This window comes from Peromyscus eremicus, chromosome X (assembly GCF_949786415.1).
Source record: "Peromyscus eremicus chromosome X, PerEre_H2_v1, whole genome shotgun sequence".
Taxonomy (NCBI): Eukaryota; Metazoa; Chordata; class Mammalia; order Rodentia; family Cricetidae; genus Peromyscus; species Peromyscus eremicus.
In genome coordinates, this window is record NC_081439.1 from 29,634,412 (window position 1) to 29,655,631 (window position 21,220).

General features: G+C 40.6%; 1 protein-coding gene across 3 annotated transcripts in view; it reads right to left on the reverse strand.

Annotated features, from left to right (window-relative positions):
* Nucleotides 1-21,220, reverse strand: part of Map7d2 (MAP7 domain containing 2) — a 126,249-nt gene that overhangs the window by 70,286 nt on the left and 34,743 nt on the right. For all 3 annotated transcript variants that reach the window (XM_059249945.1, XM_059249943.1, XM_059249944.1), the window contains exons 2-3: nucleotides 4,901-4,978; nucleotides 3,003-3,166 (exon numbers count right to left, since the gene is read on the reverse strand). In XM_059249945.1, coding sequence (XP_059105928.1) covers nucleotides 3,003-3,166; nucleotides 4,901-4,978 — 242 coding nt within the window. The remainder of the gene's footprint in view (nucleotides 1-3,002; nucleotides 3,167-4,900; nucleotides 4,979-21,220) is intronic.

The following is a 21,220-nucleotide window of genomic DNA, read 5'->3' on the forward strand; positions in this document are numbered from 1 at the left end:
AAATAAATAAATAAATGGACCTCATGAAACTGAAAAGCTTCTGCACAGCAAATAACACTGTCATTCAAAGTTGCAGCCTACAGAATGGAAAAATATTTTTACCAACTACACATCTGATAGAGGGCTCATATCCAAAATACATATAGAAATCTGAAAACTAGATATCAAGAAAAGAATTAACCCAATTTTAAAAATGGTGTGCAGATCTAAAGAGAGAATTTTCAAAAGAGTAAACTCAAATGGCTGAGAAATGCTTAAAGAAATGTTTAGCCATTAGGGAAATGCAAATCAAAACTACTTTGAGATTCTATCTTACATCCATCAGAATGGCTAAGATCAATAAAATAAGTGACAGCTCATGCTGGAAAGGATGTGGAACAAGGGGAAGACTCCTTCATTGCTGGTGGGAGTGGAAACTTGTATAACCACCATGGAAATCAATATGGTGGTTCCTCAGAAAGGTGGGAATTGAGCTACCTCAAGATCCAGCTCTACCACTCTTAGGCACATACCCAAAGGATGCTTCATCCTACCACAAGGATACTTGCTCATCCATGTTCATTGTTGCTCTCTTCGTAACAGCCAGAAACTGGAAACAACCTAGATGGCCCTCAACAAGAATGGATAAAGAAAATGTGGTACATTTACACAATGGAGTATTACTCAGAAGGTAACAAAAATGAAGTCATGAAATTCACAGGTAAATGGATAGAACTAGGGGGGAAAACATCCCGAGTGAGTTATCCCAGATCCAGAAAGACAAATATAGTATTATATTCACTTATATGTGGATAATAGTCATTAAGTCAATGATAACCAAACTACAATCTGTAAAACCACAGAGGTTAGGTACAGAGTAAGTGACTAGGGGGCACAGATAGATCTCATTAGGAAAGGAAAATAGAATAAATAGTTATGGATGGATGGGTGGACTGGAATAGGAGGATCAAGTCAGGAGCAGGAGGGAAGAGAGGGATGAGAAAGGGAATATGGGGAGAGACAGCTAAAATTAAGGAGCATTTGAGGGGTCATATGGAAACCTAACACAGTAGAAGCTTCCTAAAATATATGTATATATGAAGGTGATCTAAATGAAATCACCAAATAATGGGGTAGACAAAAGTCCCAACTGGACATGTGTGGTCACCAAATGAAGCTTCCAGTACTGGAATTGGGTTACATCTAATTGAGCTGTTAGACACAGGAGTCTTGTGGGAATCCCTATACAACCCAGGCTGTTGCCAAAATATAGGTTGCTATCCACAAACTGACAGCTAGGTCCCACTGCTGAAGATACACAAATCATTGAAGATGGAGAAGTCGAGCTGGTACCCACATAGAGCCTTTACCACTAAATTCTTGATATAGAAAGGTACTTTGCATGCTACCAAAAGAGAACCGTAAACACCAAGTTAGCCACAAACCCTTTGATCTACAATGGTGTCCTGCTTGCAAATATACTAGGGAAATGATGATACAAAGCTTGTGGGAGTAACCAACCAATATCTGATTTGATTTAAGGCCCAATCCACAAAATAGAACCCATACTCCTTGGGTGACCAAGACCTGAGACTAGATAGTCTAGGAACCTAGGGGAAAACCAAATAATACTGTTCTAAAAACAAAACAAATAAACAAAATATGTAGCAATAAAATGACTCCTGATGACAAGCTGCTGTACCCAGAGATCAGTCAGTGCCTTGCTCAGCCATCATCAGAGATGCTTCCTCCTGCAACTGATAGGAAGAAATAGAGACTCACAGCCAGACATTATGCAGAAAGTGAGAGACCTTGGAATGTTCAACCCTAAATGAGATGTCTCCATCAAGTCCGTGCCCTCAGGGCTTAGGAAACCCCATGGAAGAGGAGGTAGAAAGTGTTAAGAGCCAGAGAGGATGGTAGACACCAAGAAAACAAGGCCCTCTAAATCAACATGATCAAAGCTCATATGAACTCACAGAAACTGAGGCAGTATGCACAGGCCCTGCACAAGTCTGCACCAGGTCCTCTGTGTATATAATACAGTTCCCAGTTTAGTGTTTTTTATGAAATTCTTGAGTGTTCAAATGAGTGGGTCTCTGATTCTTGTTCCTTCTCTTGGGCTCTTTTACTTCTGTTTGTTTGTCTTGTCTAACTTGGATGTGTTAGTTTTTATTTTGTCTTATTATATTTTATTATAAAAAATAAGTGAATATATATAATAATAAGCAAAGACTTTAAGAAACACTAAATTTATAATAAAAAGTCTAAGTATTCTATACTGTTGGAAACTGACAAACTGCTACATTGTTCATACTAAAAGACGAGTCATTATACCTTATGAATAAAAAATGATCACCTGATACAAGGGTATGATTACATTCTTAAAATATACTTGTTAAGAAAATCTATAACTCAAATATGCTTCCTAAATACACTTCCAAAGTTTAGTAATAATGGACTCCACATTGCAAACTGCACTCCATTTTTTTAAAAGTAACTGGAAAGGATGATTAAAGTAAGGACCTACATTAAAATTTAAATACACTAGCATCTTTGTATTCAAACATAGAATAGTTTTCAAGCAGTACATAAACAGGATCATCTTATTCATTGGCCTTGGTCTGTTCTAGAAGCATAGATCTCCTCCTGGCTGTAATACTCAGTTTTCTATCACTCAAAACCAGGCCACAAGGCCCCGTGTGTCTTAATTTAGTCAGAAAAGGTTATGTTTGGAAGAAGCCTTGGAAACCATCAAATCTTGCCTGATGACTTAGCATTTTGCTCCGTGTTATACAGCAAACGTGAATCAAATGGCTAAGTTTCTTTGCAACTCTGCCAGTGTTATGCCCATAAATTCATTGTACTGTGGTGCTGAAAGGTGGCATGCTAAGTCATCAGGCAAGATTTGGGAGTGGGTCTTTCTCATAGCTGATACTTGGACAGTACACCAAATGCCCTGAACACTTTTGCCCTATGTGAGTCACTGAGCCAGCAGGGGTAGGAAGCTCCTAGGACCTCACCTCCTCTTCCCGGAGCTTCTGCTTTCTCTTCTCTTCCACTGCAGCCCTCTTCTGATCCTCCCGCTGACGCTGCTCCTCAAGTTTTCTCCATCGCTCCTCAATTTGTTTCTCATACTGAAGCTTGGCTCTTTTCTGTTTCTCTAAGATCTGCTGTTCCCGGGCAGCTGAGGAATGGAAGCATAACTGTCATTCCAAGAGCTCCTCATGCAGGTTGGATTGAGACCAAGAACACAGAAATGATAATCTGGTGAAATCCTAGGATGCAATGATTGAGAGTAACTGTTCTGTTATCTCTGTCACTAGTTAAGTGGTATAGGGCATGCCAACTATGTTATCTCTCTGCCATGGTTTCCTTCTCAGTTACACAGAGACAATAATAACAATATGCTGAAGAAAATGATACGATGTATGGAAAACACAAAGTAATGTTTCTACACATAGGAGTTATGGCTATTATTGCTATCATTAAGTCAAACTTGTATACAACAGCTAAGTCATACAGTGTCTATTATAATGATAGTTTAAGGGTATGTTCGATCAAAAACATGTTAAATGAACATGTACAGTGATCTGGGCAAAGCATTAAAGATACACAAAGCCTGTTCTTCCCATAAAGCCATTTACTAAGAAGTCCTTACCTCTACTTAGCCAGGCTAGGGGAAGGTTCCCTGGAGGAAGCAGTGCCTGAACTGCCCAGGAGTCCAAACAAGAATCCAAAAGCTTCGTGTTGACCTTAATTCAATGGGGAAAATTATCATCTACCTGCCTCACATCACTCCATGGTGGTCTCTATAGCCAACAAGAGGTTAAAAAAATAAAAGCCGCCAGCACTCAGGAGGCAGAGGCAGACAGATCTCTGTGAGTTCGAGGCCAGCCTGGACTACAGAGGGAGTTCCAGGAAAGGCGCAAAATTACACAGAGAAACCCTGTCTCGAAAAATATAAATAAATAAATAAATAAATAAATAAATAAATAAATAAATAAATAAATAAATTTAAAAATAAAGTAAAATAAAAGCCGGCTGGGTGGTGGTGGCACGCTCCTTTAATCCCAGTACTCAGGGAGGCAGAGCCAGGCAGAGCTCTGTGAGTTCGAGGCCAGCTTGGTCTACAGAGCGAGCTCCAGGATAGGCACCAAAACTACACAGAGAAACCCTGTCTCGAAAAAACAATAAATAGATAGATACATAGATAGATAGATAGATAGATAGATAGATAGATAAGCAAGCAAGCAAATAAATAAATAAATAAATAATAAAAGCCTTTCTCAACTGGACATACTGTTGTAATGCAGAAAATGAGTGTCTGTTTTCTAAGTTCTCTTGAGGATGGCCCTTCTAGATACCAAAAGAGAAGGTGGACACACATAGCAGATACCAGAGGGCATCAGGTCTTTCCTCAGATCAGAGGAAGCAATTATTTTGTTGTGTTTATGTGTATGGGTATTTTGCCTGCATGTATGTATTGCACCATGTGTGTGCAGTGTCCAGTGAGACCAGAAGAGGGCATTGGACCCCCTAGGACTGGAGTTACAGACAGTTGTGAGCTGAAATGTGTGTGCTGGGAATCAAGCCTGTGTTCTTTAGAAGAGCAGCCAGTCCTGTTAACCACTGAAACATCTCTCCAGCCCTAGTGGAAGCAATTGTTGTCCACAGCTCCAAGGATACTGTGTAGGACATAGTGGAGGTCCCATATCTGCTGAGTAAATGAACTGTTCAGAGAATTATGCAGTGTTTGTGATCACTGCCAGTCACTGTGTGAGTTCACCCTCAATTCTCTAAACTTCTCTACCAAGTCTTAGTTCTCTTGCCATTCATTCACAGATTTCTAAGGACCTCAGAAATGACACTACCTCATTTATACTTTCTTGGACTTCAGCAGCCCAAGTATACAACTTACCCAGACATTTTTCTCTTTCTTCTCGTCTCTCTTTGGCTAATCTTTGTCTCTCATCTGATTTTAAAAATCCATCCATGCCTACGAGACAAAAAAATATGATTGCTAGAGATGGTTGGTTATATGGCCCTGGGCATGGATATACACATGTGTTATCCATTGCCACCAATTCATTTCAAGGAACTCACTTCCCATCACACATTCTCAGCCAGCCCTAACAACGCAGGGGCAGCAGTCATGGCTTCCACATGTGCTTGCCAATGAGTGGTGCAGTGGTGCTGACAACCATTTAGTTAATTCTTGTCACAAGGCCTGACCCTGGAGGGGTCAGAAATGCAATTGACACAGAAACCCAGCAGTGTTCAGAGAAGCTCACCAGTCCTATTCTAATCTGGCTTGTGGGTCCAGTACAGAATAATTTAGGGGAGAAGAAAAGCTAAAAGGTGAATATGATTTTGGATATCAATTATTATACCGACAGAAAAAGATTTAATTTTCTGAAATAATCTATTGTGATGAAGTCATACAAGCCCCTCAGGAGAGCACTGTAAAATGCAACCCTCAAGTTTAATTTTAGTTCTTCCAAGTTTGCTTTGATGTCAATCTTAGTATCTCAGAACTACAAAGAAAAAATAAATATAATATACTCCTACATATTTACCATGCAAATATTGGTAACAACTAAGATGAAACAAGTAACAGCTACCAAAAAATATGTCCAGGAAATATCCCTGCATCTCCATATCCCCATCCCATTCTCTACAAGGCCCTAAAGGGCTTTCTAAATTCAAGATTAAATAAATAAGGGCTATTTAAGTTTAGAATAATTTATTGCAATTGGTTACTATTGGTTGTTCATGAAAATTAGCTATATACGGCTTAAGCATATCATTCTGGAGAAACAAGATTTTTAATGCAACCACAATCTCAGTGCCTGGGCCCTTCTTCTCTGGGAACATCATACCAACTTCATAGTATGTTTTCTTGCCATACTAATCTGCACTTCTAGTGACTCTTCTATTTGCTATTCAAACTTGAGTCAGGGAAGCCAGGCCTACAGTGTACGTACTGGAGGGGGGACAACATAACAAATTGAGTTGTCATGATTTCCAACATAAATTTGGTTTTGCAGTGTAAATTATGTATCAGGTACATTAAAGCTCAAGAGACAAGTACAAGAAAAATACAACCCCTGACTACAAGTGACATGATCCGTGTTTGTTTTTAGTCAATTCTTAATTATTATTAGACTGTCAACAATATGAATGTCATCATGGACTTAAAGACCCAACTCCAACTCATTCAAGGCTCCCCACAATGTGACTCCCTTTTCAATTTTACCTCAGCACCATCCCCACATCTTCTAGCTTACATTGCCCGCCTCTTCCACCACCACCACCACTGCTGTCTTTTTAACCTCACCTACCTTCAAGACTCCAAGATCCATGATGCCCCATGCTCCCATACAATTAGTGAAGCCCTTACTCCATCCTTCTTTCCTGTGCAGATCTGTAACTTGGCCTCCCTGGCAGCCTCCAGAGCTATGTATAACTGAGATAGCTCTAGGTTTGCCCAGTTCCAACTACCTACCACCTCTTACCTAGTGTCTCCAAGACACACACACACACACACACACACACAGTGCTGTAAGGAAGCCATGAAGTAAGTGTTAGAGGAGTAAGAAGAAAACATCAGATCTTTCTTATCTTAAAACACTTTTAGGTTTGAATCTCTACCTCAAGTTCCACTGGTATGACTTTGTTCTGTCTGAGAAGCTATAAAAATCACAAGGCCTGGTCAGATGCAGCCACCAGTACCCATACCGACGTGCCTACCCAAGCCTTAATTGGCACACCACACCACAATCTTGATGATAAAAGGTCTGCTTTACATCTGAGGCAAGTCTGGGGACTTATCAAAATATTAGAAAAAGAAAAACTGGAAAGAAGGGAAAAAAAAAAAAGGTGGTCAAAAAGCTGAAACTGCCCATAAACACCTTGAGGCTTTACAAGGCTTTTCCATGGACATGCAAGGTCTCAGGCTGCCCTCTTGTGGACATATATAAGAGACACAAATTTCTCTTCCAGAAAATGTTTATGATCAGGGTCATGGTCACCATCAGCAGCTTCATCATAATAGAGGTGACAATCAAGCAGTTACTATGGATCAACTGCAGCCAGGCAGGGTGGTAGCACATGCATGCCTTTAATCTCAGTCCTTAAGAAGTAAAGACATGAGCATTATTTGTTTCTCTCTCAGACTAATGGTTTGGAAATATTTACTCAGCTCTATCTTAGAGACTGATCTGGATGGAGAATGGGTGAAAGCCATAGGACTCTGGGAACAACTTAGGTTCCTTCTGGCTTAAGCAAGCAATTCAGCTTTGCCTCACTGATAGCAAACAGCCTAACATGGGTAACCTGGAATCTCTGTGCTATCCATTTGGTAGCCATAAACTACACATAACTATTTAAATGTAAAGTAATCCAAATTAAATACAAGTTTAGGCTGTGGGTGTAACTAATTGATGAAATGATTGCCTAGCAGTACAAGGCCCTGGATTCAATCCTTGATACTCAAAACAAACAAATATGAGTTCAGTTCCTAGGTCACGTAGCACACATTAGGCACTCCATAGGCATAATGGATTGCTACGCTACTGCACAGGAATGGTGGAGAAGCCTGGCAGCTCACTCCTGTGATTCTCTCCCCTGAAGTTTAGTGATGCTGGCTCAGATGAAGAAAAAGAATATATGAGTTCAATCAAGATTGAAGTTTCACTGGATGTGGTAGTTTGAATAAGAATGGCCCCCATAGGCTCATATATTTGAATGTTTGGTTCCAGTTAGTGGAACTGTTTGGGAAGGATTAGAAGATGTGGCCTTGTTGGAGGAGGTTTTCCACTGGGGGCAGGCTTTGAGGTTTCAAAATCCCACACTAGGCCCAGTCTGTCTCTGCCTTTGTCTCTCTCTCTCTACCTGCTGCCTGCAGGTCAGGATATAAAGCTCTCAGCTACTGATCCAGTGTCATGCTTCATTGCTTCCCACCATGATGATCATGGACTAACCCCCTGAAACTATAAGCAAGTTCCCAATTAAATACTTCATGAGTTGCCTTCGTCATGGTGTCTCTTCCCAGCAACTGAACAGTAACTATGATACTAGGTAAGACACTTAAGGTCCCAACCTCCCCTTCCTCCTCACAGCATATGTCTCTCCTATTTAATGGTACAAACATTTCAAGAACATTCCCTTTAAAGAAAAGGTAAATAACTCATCTCCAGCTTCTACTTTTTGACTACTGACAAACCTCGAGGTTGACAAGAGACCTCTAGACTCATCCCAAGGTAAGGAGAGAGAGAAAATAAATGAAATGTCCATGGACTTGATCAGATATAACTAACAACAAAACAGCTAAATTTAAGCCAGAGGAATCATGAGAGATTAACATGAACACCAATGTCAGGAAATGCTTTCTAAAGAAATGATATATTCAAGGATTTAATTCCAAAAGGAAGTCTGTGTCATCTAAAACCATAAAGTTTGTTTTCATGTCCAGTCATCCTCTATCCTACTGTGCTTTACATGTGAACATTTATTTCTTCTCTCTTCTTAAAAAACCAGAGACACAATTTTATCCTGTAAGCCCCCATAAGAACAGGTGGCTAACAGAACTGTGCTCATCAGGGGTTATGAAGGCAGGAGTAATAGGAAGTAGAAAGCTATAATGGGCATGAGGGGAAGAGGGTCCTTGGGGTGACAGAAAGGTTATTTTGACTGCATTAATATCAACACATTGGTTGTGACATTGCATTATAGTTTAGAGATCTCTCTGTAATATTTTCCATAACTGCATGTAAATCAACAATGACCTCAAAATAGAGACATTTAACTATGAAAAAAAAATCTGGTTCAAGAATGAAGCCCTGGGATGGACCCAACCCAAAGAGATAGAGCAGGATACCTTAGCTGAGATAGCCTATTCAGAAGGTGCTGTGTTAGAGATACCCCTGTTCCCATTCTAGACGTAGTTAACACTTGCCAAGGCACATTCAGATAAATGTGTGCCTCTGAAACACAATTAATCAATACAAAATAAAAAAAGTGATACTAAGCAAGCAAATAACAGTATAATCCCACACTTCACTGATACACTATTAGTTGGAATAACTTCCTGTTATCTTTGAGATGCAGCAACATATTCTTAAAACTCATTTTGAAATAAATTTTACTAGCATGAAGCACTCTACTAGAATATTAATGAGTTAATAGCAGTCAATTATCCAGGGTACTAGTAAGAATTATTATTGAAATTCAAAGTTTCTGATGGAAGCCATCTGTTTTGTTTTAAAAACTTAATTGAACAGTGAATTTTATTTTATTATTTATCTTGGCTTTTTGAGAAAGGATCTTGCTATGTAGCCAAGACGGGCCTCAGTCAAAATCATGCATTCCTCCTACTTCAGCCTTTAAGTTACTGGGATTACAGGCATATGTATCACCACATCTGGCTCTGAACAAGAATATTTTTAAATAACCTTAAATTACACTCAGTCTGTGCAATGAAACTTCAATGTCTAGGGGTTGGAATGAAGAGCTCGTATGAGAGCAAGTATAATGAAAGCCCTCACTTTCTGTGGAGAGTCCTCCCATATCCCTTCATAAAGGGTCAGGTAAACTCTGGCCCGGTAGCTACATGGGTACTGACTTAACAGTGGTTCTGGTTTATACTGTGACTCTCTTTTAAACACATGGAAACGAGACCACTACTTCCCAGCCTTTAGCTACACAGTAGAGTCACCTGGGAAACTGTGAGGGATCGTTGTCAACTTGACACAAACCACAGTCATTTGAGAGGAGGGAACCTCAATTAAGAAAATGTCCCCACAAGATTGGTCTGTAAGCAACTCTGTAAGGCATTTTCTTAATTGGGAAGGTGGGCAGACCATTGTGGGTGGTGCCATCCCCAGGTTGGTGGTCCTGGGTTCTATAAGAAAGCAGGCTGAGCAAGCCAGGAGAAGCAAGCCAGTTAGCAGCACCCCTCCATGGCCTCTATCTACATCAGCTCCTGCCTCCAGGTTCCTGCCCTGTATGAGTTCCTGTCCTAACTTCTTTTGATAATGAACTGTGATGTGGAAGTATAAGCCAAATAAACCCTTTCCTCCCCAAGTTGCTTTGGTCATGGTGTTTCATCACAGCAATTGTAACCCTAAGGCAGGAATTTTAAAAAACCATACAGATGCTAGGATCTCCTTTCAGATTCTAGTTCAGTTATTCTCAGGCACAGCCTGGGCCTTGGTGCCTTACAAATTCCCCGCCAGATTCTCATGTGCATCCAAACATGAGAATTATCCTAGACAACAGTTCTCTGGGAGAAGGGGGCTTATAAAAGCAGAAAGCAGGTTGCTTTCCTGAGTTTCAATGGACTGGGATGGAAAGGGAGACAGTGTGTTTCTAACAAGCTCCCAGTAAGGCTGATCCCATTGGTCCAGGGCCCACAATTAAGAACCACTATTTTAGACCAATTGTAGAGCCCTGCCTGTGGCTCCAGAGCCTTGCAGAAGGGCTATCAAGTAAATTTACAGAGTCCTCAATCACTTGCTCCAGTGCTTCCCTCATGTATGATCACACAACAGGATCTGTTTATTGTTCCCTTGCCCTGTAAGCTCTTGTCATCTCTGAGTTCCCAGCAGCATGCAGATCAGAAGTACTTAAAGATGATGAATAAATGGGTCATAATTATGTTCCATTGATGGAAACCTCCCATTTGTTGAGCAACCTAACTTTGTATCCCAAGTGTCCTTAAAAATAACCAACTTGCTGGGTGAGGTGGTACAAAGCCTTTAATCTCAGCAGGCAGAAGCAGGTGGATCTCTGAATTTGTACACGGCAAATGTCAGGCCTTTCTGGGTCACAATGTTGTATCCCTCACAGCCATTTGTCCTCTTTACTATGCATTGGTGTTCTTCCCTTTGTCTTTTAAAGAGGTGTTTATTTGTGGTATGGGGATTGAACTCAATAGCATTTTGTGCATGAGAGAGCAAGCTCTCTACCAATGACCTAAATCCCCAGCCCTCCTTTTAAAAACTTCATGTTAATACAGGGTCTTACTAAGTTGCTCAGGAGGGCCTTGGACTTGCAATCCTCCTGTCGCAGCTTCCCGAATAGCTTGGATTACAGACCTGGCAAATATCTTTTGCTATGCTGGGTATTAAACCCAGGGCACTGTGCATGCTAGGCAAGATGGTACCAACAAGCCCCAGACCCAGCACTCTCTTCTGAGGTCCTCAAGCACAGGAAGCTCCACCTCCATAGGCTCCCTCTCACTGTCTCCCTTTATAGGGTATTGGACAGGATAGAAGCTTCTCTTAAGATTTTTGTGCTGGGGGATGAGCTCAGGGACTTCAACTACAGGAGATATGATTCTTAAGGATAGAACCTGTATCCTATTTCCTCCTGTAGACTTCAGAGGATCTATTGCATTGTTATACGAAGTGACTATTCAGCTTATGAAGGGGAAGCAGTAATATGTACTGCATATCTACTGTATGCCAGACCCAGTGTGGGTACTAAGACATGCTTTCTTACTTCCTACTATAATGGGATTATATCACTAGCAATCCATGGAGCCTGTTTAATGATCAAAGGAATTTATTTGGGGGTTAACTCACAAGACAGAATAAAGGAATTTGTCGCAGGATCCTGGAAGGGTGGAGGCATGGTCCAACGTGGTTCTCTGGCGAGCTCTGCCCTGGTCTGTACCAGCATCCAAAACCACGAGGTAGCGAAGAGAGGAGAGTGAGTGTAAATGCATTCCAGGTCTTAAGGGTCCCCCAGTGGCCATGCCCCAGGGGAATGTACCTCAAAGTCATAGGCAGGTGTAACAGTTACCTGCTACCTCACTAGGGGTGGTGCTTCAGGGCATGGCTCAAACAGCCACCCACTACATCTCCCCCTTTTGTCTAAATAAGAAAGTTCTAACCTAATACAAAACTATATACAATAGGAATGATTATTAAATATTGTCCAGGAGAAATAGCGGATAATGACCTAAGCAAAATGGAACTACAACCAACAAGAACATCAAACAAGAGACACATACTAAAATCCAGAGATGTCCAGAACATAAGTAAATGGTATGTTAGAGAGGTTATTCCAAAAGCTGTCCTATCCTGAAGAATCTGAATCTAGTACTTAGTATGTTCTAGCTAAGATATGAGAAGATTGTAACTATAATAGGTCTTCAACCCCATCAAAGACCTGAGAAGGAATATAATAATACCGGAGAAAACGGGAAATGCACACATGCAACTTTTGGAAATCTTTCGAGAATAGACAGAGACAGCTGGCAGCCTGGACAGTCACCTAAAGTTTCTCAGCACCATTGGGGCATCCAATTTGGCTACAGGCCTAGAATGTCTGACAGACCATTTTCAGAAGCAGGAATTTTGAAAGACCATCTTACCCTGTCTTGGCAGAGTTCAGAAGTCGCTTTTCCTTGTGTCCAGCTCATGCAAAAAGGACAGCATTCATACTGTCAGCAGTTGAGGTAAGGGCAGTTCTTTGCCCAGCAGGCCATTATGCGCCGGGAAGAAGACAAACTTCCAAACAGAGTGTCTTAAAAGCCCAACATTCTCTCGGGATCAAATTGGTGTAGCCAGGAGCAATCGTGTCTCACGTCAACAGAATTCTAAGTTATTTAAATGTCATATTCTCTAGGTCTATGAAGTGTTTGAAGATTACCTGTCCATCTGACCTATGTATCTGTAAACCTGGACAACCTAACTAACATAACCATAGTAATGACAGTCATGGGTTAATATAAATCTGTAAATCTTATCTATCTAAATAACCTAAGGACTATGGCTTCATATAAACAATGCAAAAACAATGACCTCAAAATTGTGACAATACACAAAATATCTTAGACAGCAGTAGAAATGTATAGTGCAATGTGCAATATGACAACAATATCCTTAATATGTATCAATATACAAAATATCCTAAACAAAGGTAGTACATACATACAGTATGACAAATATATAATTGTCCTCTGATTTTTACACATGTACTGTGGAATTTATGCAAGCACACAGATGCATATACAAACACATACACATTAAATACATATTAAAAATAATTAGGTCAATTTCTGTTTGTCAGTGTGGTGGTACATGCCTATAATCCCAGCACTTGGGAAACTGAAGCAAGAGAATTATGAATTCAAGTCTTCCCTGGGCTATACAAGCAAGACCTAATCTCAAAAGGGGATTAAGAAATTGCCAGCAATAATAAATGTGTTGTCATTATTACATGAAATGATACATGTAGAGAACTTTCTAACCAGCGCCCATTATTTCAAGAGGAGTTATAGTTCCATATTAAAGAAATGGAAACTCTAAAAAAGCAAGTGACCCAGCCAGTATCACATATGAAGTGGGAGGATTCTGATCCTTTTTCTCTGACACTTAATCCAGTATGATTTCTTCTAGTTTCTGATGTTCTCCTGGGAGCAGGGAAGTGAGATGAGATACCTATCAGTGAGAGGCAGAAATTGGAAAATTCAGACTGGGTAATGGCATATGTGAAAATATGCAAGGAAAAAAGTTAATTCCTGAAATCTCACTGAACTTCATTATTATGTGAACTTAAATAATTTGACCAAACCTAGACTTTTTCATTACAGAGGAGAGTATATTGGTTTTGGTGAGGGTGTGATGCTGGGTACTGAATCTAGGACTTCACATGTGCTAGCCAAGCATTCTGCCACTGAGCTATATTCCCAACCCAGATATACTACTTGCATTCAGAAATATCACTTATTCCTAGCTCACAGTTTTCATTTCAATGCTCCAAATCAGAAGCCATTTTATAAAGTCACTAAACTTTTCATTACAATTTCTTTCAGCACAGAGCTAAATCTCAATACCTTCAATAATTTAGGATAAATGCTTTAGTACAATGGATCATGATGCAAGTCAACAGCAAGAAATAAAAGATTTTTTTTTCTTCCTAGCAACTACAACTTTTTTCAAAATGAAATCCAAGTCCATTAAAGTCACTATGAGGATATCAGTAAATAATCCTTACCAGTATTAAAATCAGAGCTTAATCAGACCCATGTATGATTTACACACAAAAGAAAATGCTGAGAAGTCAATTTTAGCATGTTATTGGCACTTTCAAAATTTCCAAACCATGAAATTTCAGAGGGAAGGGCTCTGTAAGAGCCCAGCTGAGTCAGACAAATGAGCATGTTGTATCCTTTGCTATCCTTGAAAAGAGTTCTGCCCTTACCTTCCTGACTTCCTACATAGTCTTCGAGTCTGGAGTATGCAAGTTCTTGGGTTCTGGTTACATAAATGCAGAATTCAGGTACAAAGAATTTCAGGACTTCAAGAAGTGAGTCAGCCTGGACTGGTGGACACTGGAAAGGGAGCAAATACTATGGGGATTGGAGAGTGAAAGAAAAAAGGAAATGGTAGCTGGAAGGCAAGGGACTAGAGAGCTATGTTAAGTTGCCACCAGGAAGAATTCTTGCTAGGAACTGAGGATGGCAAAGGGTATAAGAGACTCTTAGAAGGTATGGATTCTATGTATGTGTGTGCCAGAACACACACACACACACACACACACACACACACATACTGGAGCTAGAGGAATGGGCAAAGGGCTTCAGGTTAGAAATTCATCTCTTTTCTCATCACCAGTAAAGCATGAATTGCTTTCAACCTCTTTTGGCTACTGAGTATTATTTCTTTGACTATCATACAGGATTTCTAGTATTTATTTGTGATCTTTTAGTTCCATTTAATTACTAATGGTTAAAATTATTATTACTATTATTATCGTGTGTGTGTGTGTGTGTGTGTGTGTGTGTGTGTGTGTGTGTGGTGCTGGGGATCAAGCCCAGGGCCTTTTGTATACTAGGCATACATTCTACCACTGGACTACCTACCCATCTCTAGGATATTTAATTTTAGAATAAATATCTAAACAGAAAATAACCTCAGGAGAATTGCAAGATTATACACATATTCTCTCTGACCAGAGCAGAGCAAATTAGCATCTACTTGAAATATGTACCTCAGTAAAATACATTTCTTCTAATAATTTAGTAACTCTCATGATAATTTTCTGAAGAGTGGGGGTTCTATCAGAAACCCTTAAAGGCTTATTAAAAACAGATTGCAAGCCCAGAATGGTTGTACAGGCCTATAATCCCAGCACTGGAAGACAGAGGCAGGAAGATGGTGGGTCTGAGATCAGGCTAGGCTGCACAGACTCACTCTGTTTCAAAAGCAATAAACAAGAAACAAGGGCTGGATATATAGCTCAATAGTAGAACACTTGCAACAGTCCAGGGCTTGCTCTCCCACACTTTAAAACAAAACAGTGGATTGCTAGGCTTCACAACCAAGAGTTACTGACTTAGCAGGTCGGGGGGGGGGGGTCAAAGGACATGAGAATTTACAGTTCTGTGAGTGTTCAAGTGAACCATGCTGATCTGGAAGCCGTATTTTTTTTTTTTTTTTTTCGAGACAGGGTTTCTCTGTGTAGTTTTGCGCCTTTCCTGGAACTCACTTGGTAGACCAGGCTGGCCTCGAACTCAGAGATCCGCCTGGCTCTGCCTCCCAAGTGCTGGGATTAAAGGCGTGTGCCACCACCGCCTGGCTTGGAGGCCATATTTTTAAAAATATTTATTTTTATTTATGTGTACATGAGTGTCTGCTGAGTGTACATCACGTGTGAGCAGATGCACAGATTCCAGAAGGTGTTAGATCCCATGGAGCTGGAGTTACAGGCAGTTGTGAGTCAGCCAATGTGGGTTCTGGGAATGGAACTTGGTTCTCTGTAACAGCAATATGTGCTTTTAAAGACTGAACCATCTCTCTAGCCCATGGAGATCATATTTTTATTTATTTATTGTTCTCATAACCCACTTATCACCTGTTATAATCTTCTGAATTGGCTTTTTTTCAATGATGAGGAGAAATAAATACTACCATCAAAAATATTTCTTTCAAGGATGATTTAATAAATTTATGTTTTGAATGAAGCAGGCCAGCCATGTGTAGTGGTGCATGCCTTTAATCTCAGCACTTGGGAGGCAGAGGCAGGTGAATTCAAGACCAGCCTGGTCTACACATCGAGTTTCAGGATAACCAGGGCTATTATAGAAACCCTGTCTCAAAAAAAGAAAAAAAGAGAGAACGAAGCAGGCCTAGAACATTGAAGCTCAAAACTCATTACTATCATGAATATACAGATATCTAGGTATTAAAATACATGTTTTTTAAATGTATATAAACAATCTAGATGTGATAGCACATATCTTTAATCCTAGCACCTGAGCAGCTGAAGAGAATTTCTGTGAGTTTGAGTCCAGCTTGTATCTACACAATGACTTTCAGGCCAGCCAGGGATACATAGTGAGATTTTGTCTCAAAAAATGTATATAAACACAAAAATGATCTTGAAAGAATGGAGAAACACCAAAGTAAATCCTGTATAGTTTTTTGTTGTTGTTGTTGTTTGTTTTGGTTTGGCTTTTTTAAAACTATCATTTAGGGACTAAAGACAAAGAAAACGTTATTTATATGTTCAGGATAGGTGCAATTTTTCTTCTAAGCATTTCTGATCCACGAACAGCTAATCTTCAGATGTGGAATCTGCAAACACAGAAGAAAGACCAACTAGCCTTCTTCACATATGAAAAAATGAGTTACCTTGACCTTGTATAAATACGGCCTTTAAATGATAATGTACTTGCAAGTGCTTAGGATATATCAAGTATGTGGAAAGCATTGGTAGTCCTCAATATAATAACCATTATCTTACCAACATGCATGCTGCTTCACTTGAGAACTAGGTTCTGACACTCCTTGAGCTTAAAACTTAGCTTTCAAATTAGCAATGTAGTCAGTCAGCTTGTCCCAAACCTCTAGCATAATACCCATTGTGTCTTAGAACTTTTGCTTCCTGTCCTAGGGCCTAGAAGTCTGAGGACCACTATGCTTAAAAGGGGTTCTTGGGCCAAAGTAATGGACCTTTTGGAGTAATGGACCTCCAAAATTCATTGGTTGGTACCCTTAAAATCTATACACTGCAGTTTATATAATATATAACTTTCAAAATTCTGCAACAACAAATGGAAAAAAAAATAATGCTGACCAATAGTCTGTATTTTATTTGTGCTCAAAGCTACAAAGATTAACCCAGACCTGAGATATCTCTAGTTGCACTGTGACCCTATGAATAAGTAGGGAGATTCATGTCAATGGCAGTGTCTACAGTACAGAAAACACAAAGTATAAGCATAGGAACTGAAATCACCTTTCCAAGGGCCCAATTGGCTGGAGTTCAAAGCTCCTAAAAAGCAAGGCAACAGAATGTGGTGGCATATGCCTGTAATCCCAGCACTTGAGAAGTAGAGGTAGGAGGATCCGAAACTCAAGGTCAAGGTCATCTTCACCTACATAGTAAATTTGAAGCCAGTGTGAATTACATGACACCCTGTCTCCAGACAGACAGACAAATAAGCATGGAAAAAGACCTGATTTCACTGAAGATTTCAGAAGACAAAGTGTGAGAAGCTATTTGATTATTTTCCAGGATGACTGTGAAATATGCCTTCTTCAGATCTTTAACTGCCTTCACTCTGCACCAGTTCTTAATTGCAAACGTCCAAAGGGTCTCGTTCTTTCTATAGCTGCCAGTAAGACTGCCTTTGTTGGGTTGTACCCCAATTTATGTGAAAATCTCAGCCATTTTGGCACTGAGGGTTGCTTTTCAGCATCCATGTGGTCTAACTGTATCTCAGGGCCAAGGAATCTTGAGTAAATCCTTAATGCTAACAGTTTCCTTTCAAGTTCATCTTCTGTAAAAGAGAATGTGCTGCCTACTTTCCAGGGCTGAAGAAGGAGTAGGTTGTAAAACAAAAATACCTGGCATTCAGGAGCATTCTTTTTTTTTTCTTAAGAAATTTTTCATTTGTTTTACATACCAATCACAGATGCCCCTCTTCCCTCCTCTTCCCTCCTCCTGCCCCTCCAGACTCCACCCCCAACCCACCTCCCATTCCCTCCTAGAAGATGGTAAGGCCTTCCACAGGGAGTCAGCAGAGCCTGGTACATTCAGTGGAGGCAGGTCCAAGCCCCTCCCCCTGCCTCAAGGCTGTGTGAAGTGTCCCACCATAGGAAGTGGGCTCCAAAAAGCCAGCCTCAGGAGCATTCTTAGTTGAATCCCTTTCTTTAAATGACATGTGAGAACACAACCAGAACAAGTTGTGATAGATTTTGACTGGTCTTGCAGTACTGGACCACAGAATCAGTTTGGTGTTCCTAAGAACATCATGTAACTTCCCCCAGAAACTCCCACAATATCCCTAGAGGTCATCATTTCCATTCTAATTAATACTTGATCAAAGAAGATCACTCAGGAAATGATATTAACACTCTCAAAGGTAACTAAAGATGACAAAAGATAGAAGAAAATTAAACTCAACTGATTATCTACTGCACACTATGATGCAAAAGCTTAACTCCTACCGTAGCTCCCCATTAAAGAGACAAAGTTCCTATGTTTCTATATAAATACAACACCAACTGTACAATTTCAAAGGAAGCCAATATGCACAGTATACTCTATTTCACAGTATGATCTGCTACTTATGTGAAACCCTCACAGCTAAAAGTGGGGCTTCCTAAAGTAAACTGCTGACTGGATGCTAAAGTCTGTCCTCCCAGTTTTCTTCACTGTGTGGTAGACACACAGACCTCATGCTTCCATGCCCTCTGCACATCTGGTCCCCACAGAGTTTTTCTATGTGTCTGTACCTCACCCCTAAGAATTCAGACTCTCCCTCTCCTGCTGGGGAGTAATCACACACACACAAACAGGTACATGATACTAGTACTATATGAGTGAACATGGACAGCACAGCAAGTATAAAGGTTTCTAGCATAGACAAGATGCACAGGGCTGTTTGTCTGCATCTGGCTTCAGATGCTTTGGAAGTAAGAGAATCTCTGATATATTAAGTTTTGATGTGAGTACCTAGACTCTCACCTGCTACAGAGCTCCAATTGTGCAGACAGAATGAGGCCTCCCACCCTACCACCCAACAATTGCAGAAAAAAGTTGCATACAGAACCTAGATCTTGGTTCCAGTATCAGGGAGATCACACATCTACTCATGAGATCATTAAGGACATTAATTGGCAGAAATAAAAGAGGAGGAGAGGAAAAAAGGGAGAGAAGAAAGAGATATAAAGGCTCAGTACTTTCCTTCAATAGTGAACACATGCTTTTTCTGGGTTTACAAAGGAGGGGAATTAGGTGCTCATAATGAAGGCTGTATCATGTAAATATGTAAGCTCTCAACTCAACATTCTTAGGTAAGACTCACAGAAGCCTTGCACTTCTGGAAAGAGGGCTAGACATGATGTGTGAGTCCTTGTTGTTTCTTCAGACAACAAAGCACAAGAAAATTATCAGTACTCTCGTTGGATTTCTTTTTGTTGTTGTTGGTTTTGTTTGTTTTTGTTTTTGTTTTTTGTTTTTCGAGACAGGGTTTCTCTGTAGCTTTGGAGCCTGTCCTGGATCTCGCTCTGTAGACCAGGCTGGCCTCAAACTCACAGAGGTCGCCTGCCTCTGCCTCCTGAGTGCTGGGATTAAAGGCATGCACCACCACCGCCCAGCCGTTGGATTTCTCTTTAGGGTAGCATGTATGTAATGATGACCACGTTGGCGAAAGATGTGTGTGCTAGTTGGTTTTTTGTCAACTTGACACAAACCTAGACACATCTGAGAAGAAAAAAAACACAATTGAGAAAATGCCTCCCTAAGACTGGCCTGTAGGCAAGACTGCCGGGCATTTTCTTAATCAGTAATCAGTGAATGATGTAGGAAGGCCGAGCCCATTATGGGTGGTGTCACCCCTGGCAGGTAGTCTTGAGGTGTTTAAAAAAGTAGGCTGAGCAAACCAATAAACAATATTCCCCCATAGCCCATGCTTCAGTCTTGCGGGCCACAAGAATATATCATAGAGATTTAGCTGTGTATTAAAGCTGAACTTTGACTGGCCAAGGGTCTGTCAAAAGGCAAAGCTATTTATTATGAATATTTGGTGTTAAGCAGCCTTTAATATTTCAGCTGTCTTCTGCTATGAAATCCTTGCAGTGCCCAGACCAATTGGTAAACAATTCAGCTCTCCAGACCTGCTGAACCTACTAAGTTACTAACTGCCCTGCTGAGCTTAGGAGACAAGCTGGCAGGAGATGCCTGGCTTTGTTTCCTGTGCTAATGAAGCTCAGGCCTAGTGGTTCTCCAGGGCACTTTGAGAACAAAAGAGGTTTTTACATATCAAGGTGAGAGGTCAAACATCATTCTTGAGAAGGCAGGGAACAAGGTGCCCAGGGAAAGAAAAGGCAGGCATTTTCTGTAGACAAGGACAGAACAGCATGGAGAGAGAGAAGAGAGGATGACAGAGGTTCCATAGAGGGTAAGCAGATCTCGAGTAGAGTTTTCTGAGTGCCAGGAGTAGAGAGCAGCAGAGATGGAGAAAGAGGATACAGAGGACAAAGTTGAGGCTGAAAGCATAGGGGTTAGTCGTTAGCTGGACTATGAGCTGGGGAGCTGGACAGATCTGCAGTTATGGAGACAGGATTTCATCCGAGAGAAATAAAGTAGACGGATATAGAGCTTGGTATGTCTAGAGTTATTCCTGTCTTGAATGCCTGGTGGAGCTATAGCTGAATTGATAGAATTTTGTCTTAGAGGAATAAAGTTAACAGACATAAGAACGTAGTGTACGCAGATGTTTTTCCCCTGATATCCCACCCGGACATAGCAAAGGAATCAATACTTCAGATCCTGCCTCCAGGTTCCTGCTCTGGTTTCCTTTGAAGACAGACTGTAATGTGAAAGTGGAAGTGAAACAAAACCCTTTCCTTCCTAAGTTACTTTTGATCATGGTGTTTCATCACAGTAATAGACCCCAAGATCCCAATTCCCAATAGTCAGATGAACTGAGAAACAAAAAAACTCCTGTCCCTAGTGTTTCTGCACAATGACATGCTACCAGTTACTCCCAGTCCCTCACCATCCTTGCTTGTTACAGGGCTACCAGACACTGATGACAGTCTTGTATTATTATGCTGACTCCTCCTCTGCAACCTCACTAGGCATCAGATCTTAATTCAATACCCTGCTGAATAACATAGAACATCCTATGGAAAAAACCTATTCTTTTGGACCTGCCCAGTCCTCTGGCTAACAGCATTGGCAGCCCTATATCGAGATGGCCCTGGTTATTCTACAG